We start from the raw sequence: 9,876 nt of genomic DNA on the forward strand, positions 1-9,876 counted from the left end.
TGTGTTGCTAGGTTAGTTACAAATATTGGTATTGAAGTAAGTATAATCTCTCTCAACAGTTGAACGAATTAAAAATTTCAGCTGCTCTCAAGAAATTGGTTTTATCTGAAGGAAATTATGAGATTTAAAGTGACAGTTCCTCTCAAAAAGGAGTCACATTTATTAACGAATATGACATATTTATGCGTTCTTCAAAATTTTCAAACATTTTTAAAGGGGTGCCATCAATTTTTGAGACACTTATAGAAGAGGGGACTAACATACATAAACATGTGAAACACTTTCTATAAAGAACGTAGATCTTGATATGTTGTTGTTGACCTTGTTCCATCAAAACCTTTAAGCAATAAGTGCCATTAAATAGGTGTTCTCAATTAAAGATTTTTAGTTGCTCTTTACATCTGTTTTTGGTAAGAGAGAGGTATGAAAAACATTTGAAAAGAAATTGATTTTATCTGAGGGAATTATGAGATTCAAAGTGACAGTTCCTATAATATGACATATTTCTGTTCTTCAAAATTTCCAAACTTTTTTAAAAGGGATCCATTAATTTTTAAGACACTTATGGGAAAGGGGACTAACATACATAAACATGTGACAATATGTGTAAAGAACTTAGTTCTTGATACGTTGTTGTTGACTTTTTCCATCAAAACCTTTTAACAATCAATGCCATTAAATAGGAGTTCTCAATTAATGATTTTCAGTTGTTCTTTACATCTCTATTGGTAGGAGAGAGATAACGAAATTCTTGTTTGATGTAACATCCTTATGTTTGACGCAGCCCCTGAGATCCTCAACTATGACCCGATCTCGCTGCAGTCTGACGTGTGGTCGGTGGGTGTCCTGGCGTACGTGCTGCTCAGCGGCTACTCCCCGTTCGCCGGAGACACCAAGCAGGAGACCTTCTGTAACATCACACAGTGCGATCTCTCCTTCCCGGAGGAGCTGTTTGGACACGTCAGTCCGTGTGCTAGACACTTCATCCAGGCAACACTGCGCGTCAAGCCCAGGTTGGTGAACTGATGTGTGGGCTTAAGGTTTCAATGTGTTGTGTTAACTTGAGGTGATGAAACATTATTCAGATGACTTTTTGATTATATATATCACAAAGCCATCTGAAAAATATATATACATTAATCAAATTTGTATAAACGTCAATAGCCTAATTTAATTCTTCAATAAACATTGAATAAAAAAAAAGTACTCCACCATACTCTTCCCATCCCATTTTCACTCCACAGCTTGGTTGCAAAGTATGTCCGCTAGAGAGACTGCTAGAGTGAACTATAGTCGTGCTGCTCTCGGCCTTAAATTTCAACATACGATTACCAATCAACTTCTATTATTGATCTCTGATGCTATTATAACTAAACTTAACCCATTGAGAAATTTGCCCGAGTGTCACTCGTTGCGGCCGAGCGGGACTGAATAATCTTTCCCCAACAACACTCGTGCTCTTTTTAGGCGCTAACGATCACCTATTTGTTTGTTTTTCCACTAGATCACAGTTTTGTGCCCTTGTGCATCCTTATAAGCAATTATTCCATTTCGATTCGTTTTTGCCCACTGGAACCACAACTAATGCTTGTTTTGTTATTGTTTACATTTTGCCATATGCTAAATTTTCGGTACTTCAATGTTCTGCTTACATTATATCTATTGTGTTCTCAATGTTTAGTTTTTAGTTGTTGAATGAGGTTGCTGATCTGCTACCTCATGGAAAAAGACAATTTGCGTACTTCCGAAATAGACAGATACTTGGACAGTGATATTGAGAGATCAAAGATACTCAATTATCATTATAATAAAAACAATTGAATGTAACAAACAGTTTTATCTCATCTCCCAGACAACTAATTCAGAACCTCATCATAAAATTATAAAATAGTTAAAAAATGTCGTTGATTTTCGATTGTTTTGTTATTGTAATTTATAATTAAGTAATCCAATAAAACTGGTTTTCCATGTAAAAACACTGTGGTGTTTTTGAATAAAAAAAATTATTGAAACAGATAAACAAAATAAAGTAATAAAATATTGTGAGTTGCTTTTGATTTTTGTTTTTCTTACTAAAAAATAAAAAAAAATTATTTGGAGAAGCAACAAACACTATCGTAGAGCAACTAAATAGACTAAAATGTCCTGAAAAATTGACTAATTTATCTGTATACTTCTATTAATACTTTGGTAGAAAAATGCATTTTTGCCAAAATCAATTCAAGATTCTAGTCCTAGACAGGCTAGGTTAATTGCTCCCTCAATGGGTTAAAGCATGATACACTAAGTACCATGGAATGTTCGTGACATCGGCTGTATGTTCAGTGACAGGTTGACGGCTCAGGAGTGTTTGGACCACCCTTGGATCACCGGAGACTCTCCGATCTGCAAGTCTCTGTTGCTGGCAACCTCAGGTGACAACCAGGCTGACACGCCGTTCTCACGCGAGTCCCCCGCACGCCGCTCCTATGCCTGCCTGTCCTGCGCACAGTGTGGTGCCCAGTGCTGCCACAACGACAACCACACGCACAAGAAGTCCTCCGTCGTCGAGATACTACACGATCGTGGCATTATCTGCTGATAACTGCGGGGAACTTTTGTGCAATCACTTTTGTTACCTTTCTCTGAAATCTGTTTTCTAACTTATTCTGTTACTTTGTGGATTGTATTGTACGTTTATGTGAATGGATCTTTATATTACGGATATGCTGGATCACCGTTTGTGTATTGTATATTGTGTTTCTTGTATGATTTCCTACGGTATTCCCACTAGTCTATCATTACTGCTGTGTAAATAAAAGTGTAGATATGATTTTTAAGTAAGATTGACGTTAGGGTGTACAGTACATATGATGTGCTGCCTTCGTGCAAGGTTTCTGTATTATGAAATAAAGCTTTATATTGGTTTATGTACAATGTGTTTTACTTGAACAATACTATGTTCATTAGATCCTTTGCACTAATGTCACTTATTAATCTCCTGAAGATCAGTCATTACCAGTCATGTGATGATCACCATTACTATACTAGAGTGAGGTAATGCCTCAAGTTAACTTTTTTTATCCGTTATTTATTATTTTTTCATAAGCGTACCAAATAATGTGTAATTTAATTTATGGTTTGCCTAATTTGGATTGGGTTTCCTATACATTGGCACTAGCGTAAAAGAACAACTCTAAATGTCAGCATGTGCTAAAAATAGTGAAATATTAATTTGTTTCTTTATTTGGAGAAAAATTGCAGTACTTTCCAGACACACCTGAATAAGGGTTGAATTTTATAATTGTGTAATACAGTGGGCCACACTTAGTGCCTAACACACAGAATGGAAAAGCAGCAAGGGCCATTAACCGTTTCTTCCCCACTGTCGACATTTGTCGACACGCAACTTAATATTTTTTTGTGGGAAATTTTGATTGTCTAGGACTCTTACGATAATATCCCGCTGTTATGTTGGTATCTCTGAACTAGCAGTTGATGCGCCGCGGGCAGTGGCTAGTTTGGTGCTTTTGTGTCAACAACTCTACTGATTGACTCTCAGCCTCACTATGTCACTGATAGACAGGTAAGTGTATTACAACCTTGTAAATAATAATATATTATTTACCGTACGCTATTTATAGTGATATAAGATATGTGTATGACGTATTACTGTGTTGAACGTGTAAAATATTGTTTTAGGGTATCGATTTTACAATCATAAATATTGATGTCGACAAATGTCGACAGTGGGCACCAGCGGTAGGGGTCGATGTCCATTACAACAAATTGTTTTTTTTAGGTTGACGGTAGCTGACATCGCTAATATATTGGAAGAGAGTGAAAATATTATAGATCCAACATTTTTTATTGAGCCACCAGATAATCCAGCCTCAGTGACTGTGATTCCGATGACGATGATAGTGGCAACATAAATCATTTATCTGGCAACCAACTCAGAGCTGGTGGTGAGCTGATAGGAAGAAAATTAACTGAAGATGGGTTAGTTACAATAAGAATTGGTGGAATACCTGAAGAAAAAAGTGACCAAGAAGAAGTGGAACAAGTAGAAGATAAGAAATTTGAGGAACCTGTGGACGAAGATGACAGTGTAGTAAGCGTAGATGTTGTTTTTGAAGAAGAAACCCAAGGAAAAGTTAGTAAAAATACGTTAGAGAGCAGAACTAAAAAAAGAAAACAAATAAAAGATGTTTAGAACAAAAAAGAAGGTGAAAGGAAATAAGTCAAAACGTACATGGGAAGAAAAAAGACATTGCAGATGTAAGCTCTATAGAGTTTACTCGTGCGAATTTCTTGTCAAATGATTATTCTCCTGTAGAACTGTTTGAAATGTTCTTTGATGACGAGGTCGTAGAGTACATTGTTTATTGCACTAATCAATATTCCCTAGAAAAAGGAAACATAAACTTTTCTACATCAAAAAATGAAATACGTCTGTTTTTCGCCATTCTTTTTTCTATCAGGATACAACACTATGGCTCGTTACAGAATGTACTGGGAAACGGCAGAGGACACACATCATGAAGCAGTTTCACGTGCAATTTCATGTAATCGTTTTCAGGATATCTTGAAAAACATTCACTTCTGTGAAAATGATAAATTAGACAAAGATGACAAGTTTGCCAAAGTTTGCTCTGTTATTTGCATGCTGAACGAGCGATGGCTTCGTTACTTCCCAGGTGACATTTACTTATCCATTGATGAATCCATGGTACCTTATTTTGGAAGGCACGGGTTGAAACAACATATCCATGGGAAGCCTATCCGATTCGGATATAAAGTTTGGATATTAGCTACAAGGTTAGGCTACGCTATTCAAGCGGGAAACCGTATCAGGGCAAAGCGGACTGGAGCAACTATTCCTGAGCTCGGTGTTGGGAGGCTCAGTTGTCATTGATCTTATATCTGAACTCCCACAGGACAGAAAATATAGTTTGTTTTTCGACAACTTCTTTACATCTTTTAAAACTGCTTGAAGCGTTAAAAAACAGGGGATATCATGGTACAGGGACCATAAGGGTAGACAGAGTTGAGGATGCCCCTCTTCGTAAACCTCAAGATCTCAAGAAAGAACCAAGAGGTACTTTCCATCAAATAACTGACACAGACACCAACATAACACTTGTAAGATACATGGACAACAGTGTTTTTACTATAGCGTCGACAGCAACAGGCGTTCATCCTGAGGGGAAAGCAAAGCGTTGGTCCTCTAGCAATAAAAAACACATCGTTGTGCCACAGCCAAACTGTGTCAATTGGTACAATATGAATATGGGTGGGGTGGATAGGCTAGATGAAAAATGTATCTACCTACCGTATTCATATTCGCAACAAAAAGTGGTATTGGCCAATGGTTGCATACATGCTGAATGTGAGTATGAATAATGCTTGGATTTTATACAGAATGACGCCAAAAGGAGCTGAAGAAAAATTAGATCTTCTTGGATTCACCCGCTACATTGTCCGTACGTACATGCGAACATGCACAAGCCATCGATCCTCTGCAGGACGGCCAAGCCAGACAGTATCCAGTAGGGTGTTGCCTGAAATCCGATTCAGTGGAAAAGATCATCATTTAGAAACAGTTCAAAAGCAAATTCGCTGCGCACTGTGTTCCAAAGCAACAAGGAAACGGTGCAAGACTTGTCAAGTTGGATGCCATGTGCTTTGTGCGGAGGCTTTCCATACTTCCTGAGGAAGTAATCTCTTATACAATCCTTTCTGATATGTAATCTATTCATAAATACTGTAATGGAAACAATAAAAGCATCATTATTTCATTTTTTAACTTATTTTTAAAACCACCCCTTTCATTCCCACTGTCGGACAAATGTCTACATTAAGCCTCTAATTCTCTAACTGCACCCGTTCATGCCCACTGTCGACATATGTCGACATGCTATAATTTATTGTTATTATTAAATTTTTACATATTTCATACTAAAACTATAGTAAATAAACTGATAATAAAGCAAATAACCAAAGGCCAACCAAAAAATCTGACAAAAAAAATAATTTGGGCAGAAACGGGTTAAGTGTGACCTGGCGAGGTGATGTACAGGGCGTGATAGTAACTCTCTGAACTAACATAGGGACCAGGCATGCCCATCCATAAGTGTTCTGCAAGCTGGGAGGACAATCTTCTATCTTCTAGCAGGTAATTCAGTGTCAGTTATCACAGCACGCGATGTTGGGCTGAGCAGGTTTTACAGTACCTATAACCTGCTTTGTACTTTAACTGGATGGGGTTATTGTTCAATAACCCAGCTGAGCACAAAACCCAGCAGGGATCACTTCTGGTGTTTATACCCTCAAATTGAACCCACCACTGGGCACAGCAAAAACCGATGTGTCACTTAAATCTGGGCAACCGTATGGATGTCCAGGAGCGGCACATCACTATCCGCAAATGTCGAGATTCTGGGGTTCAAGGGCAATTCGATAGGTCTAGTCTACTGTGAGAGATAACTGTTGCAGTTGGTGAGGTTTGTTCCCTAACCTCAGAGGTTCTTGCTAGCCTCAACAAGGGTATGCCACCCCCTGCCTGCTTTGACTGGAGAGGCTGGGCAGAGCTGACCTCCCCTTCTTCCGGGGGAACATGACTTTGAGATTAGTGCCCTAATTCTTCCTCATGGATCTCAATAGGAGGCGGCCCCTACCCCCAACCTTACCCATCCTGAATATCCTGTCACTCCGGAAGCAGCGCAAAGGTCTTTACAGGACTAAGTACAATTTTTAAGCGTCTTGTCCTAAAAGAACAAAAAAAAAAACAAAAAACTGAGCACAAACTTATAGGATTTGGAACAGACAACCTGAGTCAGTGGCTGAGTCAGGTTTCAGACGCTGCATTAAGTGGAAGGTGATTTGGAGCTGAACCCAACGTTAGTATTGAATCAATCCTTCCCTCCATAGCTACATTATGTGCAGTTAAAATAATGTCATTGGAAAAGTATACTTCATTAGTGCCGTAGGTAAAATATACAGGATGATTCGGGTAGTGTGAAGTGTAAATTTTACTTCAAACATTATTAAGCGTACAAATAATTATCTGTCATTCAATTTCATTAATTTGTTTTTCTACAAAATGAGTGTTGGTAGTAAAATTTTAAATACTATTATTTCATTGTAATTGCCTTATTGTACATAATTTTCTTCAGTATTAAACTTTCTACAAGTTTCTCTGTAAAAATTTATGTTTTTATTATTTCATTATAATTGCCTTATTGTACATAATTTTCTTCAGTATTAAACTTTCTACAAGTTTCTCTGTAAAAATTTATGTTTTTATTACCTATTTAACTAATTAATTGTACGTTAAACATAAAAAATCATTTTTCGAATGGTCTTTTTAGTGTTTTACATAGTATATTTTAAACAATACGAGACATACAGTTACAGAACAAAATTTTCAATTTATCATGTCAGAAACCATTAGAAAAAACTGCATTCGTCTCTAAATCCCTCTTCCCAAACTCCCAGCAAATGATCTTTTAACCTCGGGTATTAAATCGTGGGTGAAATCTTTTGTTGGCCGTTACTCAGTAACAAAGCACTTCTGGACTTATGTTTATACAAACTTTTTCCATTATTTTTTTATAGTAGAATAAGCTCAGAAAGTGCCGGTAACACTACCCAAATCACCCTGTATTTTTGTTTACTGACTGGCTCTCAGTTACTTTAAAAGTATTTTTTATTAGTTTACTTTTCTTTCAATAATGGCGTCAACATGAGAGTTTAATGCCACTACTTTGTTTACAATTAGATAACTATTTTAAACAGTGATTTGGTTTTTTAATAGTTTTTTTTTTAACACTGACTGATACAATGAAACATAAAACAAATTTTCTCCCCCCCCCCCCTCCGTCCTAACAGTAATTAGAACTATATTTGTGCTGTAAAATTTTTAAATAAAGTTATGATTATTTTTTAACGATGTACCACCAGGTATATGCTAATTTGACTTAGCAGTCTTCAGATACATGTCACTCAAACTTCCAGGCAGCAGTGAAACATAAAATACATAAATAGCATGGCAGCCAAAGGGTTAAATAGGTCAATAGTCAATATGACTTTAACGCTCCATCTGTCCATGAGAACAGTTCCTGGTTGCGCTCACGTTATTGCTCAATAAACTTGTCATAGTTCTGTCTAATCAAATCGTACATAAATCTTGCCATTGCGAAGTAATAGTTCTTGGGTTTCATTTCCATACAAGTACTCGTACAGTCACGATTTAAACTTCAAGTTTTAAATGTGCTTTACCCGTTACAGCCTAGACATTAGTCTAGAGCCCATGTTCATGCTCTGTGTAAGTTCTGCATGTACAACCGTGTCCATATGGCTACAATAGGCTGTTATGGGTTAAGAGTGTTTCCTACAAAATAATAATTTTGTTATTAGATAAGGTGATACAGTTCACTGAAAAATGTTGCAAAACCAATAAACTAATGTTGAAAATAACTCCCAACTGTTTATCAATTTTTCATTTTTACGTAACTGAAACAATCTTTAAGCTTAAGGCATTATTTTATCATACTGGATGATTGAAAAATAAGTTACCGGTACTTGTTATTTTAAATAAATAAAACTTTTTTGTTATTTTAGATATGTGGAATGTGTTTTCGGCACTCTTACTAGCAACAATGGGCTACACTAATAATGATAGTTTAAAGTTTTTTTTCCCTCAGGGGAAAGGGGGTGGGGGGTAACTCAAAATTTTCAAATAGCACTTATAGTCTTGTAACATATAATTTTAAGGTCATGGTTAGTTAATAAAAATACACTTATAGAATTGAAATTGGACCACTATACAAGAAATGGCATCCCCGAACGTATGATGTTGAAAAGTAATTTGCACCCCCTTAACTTAGCAGATATTACTTGAAATCTTGCGGCAATCTTTCAGAATATGAAGTAAAAAGTTACAAACCAAGAACAATTGTTTAACCTCAGAGGGAACCTTCTTGAAGAAGATACTTTTTTAACTCAGTTATTTTGTTATACCTTCACATTTAAAAAATTATTAAAATGAAAATAAAAATATTAAAAAGTTAACTTTGTACCAAATCAGTTATGACTACTGAATACTGAATATATTTAGTAAATATTAATTAAATTAAAAAATCACTTCCATACCTCACATTAAGAGTTCAAATTGCTCTCCGTGAACCTCGATGCAGTAAAACAGTCTTTGCACAAACATGTTCCTGACATTTACAAATGTTTCACTTCTAACTCTTCTGCATTCAGACTCTATTCGCTCTCTTAATTGTTCAATAGATTCTGGCTTTAAACTGTATACCACCAATTTTAGGTAGCCCCACATAAAAAATCTAGTGAGCATAGATCAGGTACCATCTAGGGCCCATGGTATTCCTGCTTTAAACCAGTAACCATGCTGCTTGTGAGAATTTACCTCAAATGATGATTCACGACAGGGATGAGACAACAAAGACTTTGGGACAATCTGAGGAGGGAATTGGCTTTAGAGAGGTATACTAACTTAGACAGCTGTGAGGCTAGATATGCTTCTAGCAGCCACGATAATGCACAGTGATTGGTTTGTGGAAGAAGGGTGCTTTTATCTGTAAAAACAGCCATGAGCAAAACTTTGGTGAGCCAACGAGATGATGAATTCATTGCTCTATTAGAAACCGTATCTCAGGAATAATCTACAATGGACAAAAAGTTTAAAAATAAATCAATACACATTTTAAATAACATACTATTTTAGCATTGTGTATTTGGAAAATGTGAAGGGATGGAACAATAGTTCAAATTAAAGCATTAATTTACTCATATTTCACTGCCATCGCTTATTGTTTGTTAATAATATTTTTGTCAAAAGCATGTTAAATCTATTGTGTTCTCACTTCA

General features: G+C 36.3%; 1 protein-coding gene across 1 annotated transcript; it reads left to right on the forward strand.

Moving 5' to 3' along the window:
- The first annotated feature begins 756 nt into the window (after positions 1 to 756).
- Positions 757 to 2,913, forward strand: LOC124366440 (death-associated protein kinase related-like). The gene is made up of 2 exons (XM_046822998.1): positions 757 to 1,013; positions 2,326 to 2,913. Exons 1-2 carry the CDS (start codon positions 772 to 774, stop codon positions 2,579 to 2,581), a joined length of 498 nt encoding a protein of 165 aa, XP_046678954.1. The 5' UTR covers positions 757 to 771; the 3' UTR covers positions 2,582 to 2,913.
- The last annotated feature ends 6,963 nt before the right edge of the window (positions 2,914 to 9,876 follow it).

Source organism: Homalodisca vitripennis, chromosome 7, assembly GCF_021130785.1.
Source record: "Homalodisca vitripennis isolate AUS2020 chromosome 7, UT_GWSS_2.1, whole genome shotgun sequence".
Classification (NCBI taxonomy): Eukaryota; Metazoa; Arthropoda; class Insecta; order Hemiptera; family Cicadellidae; genus Homalodisca; species Homalodisca vitripennis.

Excerpts from the sequence above, each read along its gene's own strand:
- LOC124366440 (XM_046822998.1), top strand. The coding sequence starts at position 772 with ATGTTTGACGCAGCCCCTGAGATCCTCAACTATGACCCGATCTCGCTG. Across the intron at positions 1,014-2,325 it reads ACACTGCGCGTCAAGCCCAG|TGACAGGTTGACGGCTCAGG; the intron begins GTTGGTGAACTG and ends CTGTATGTTCAG.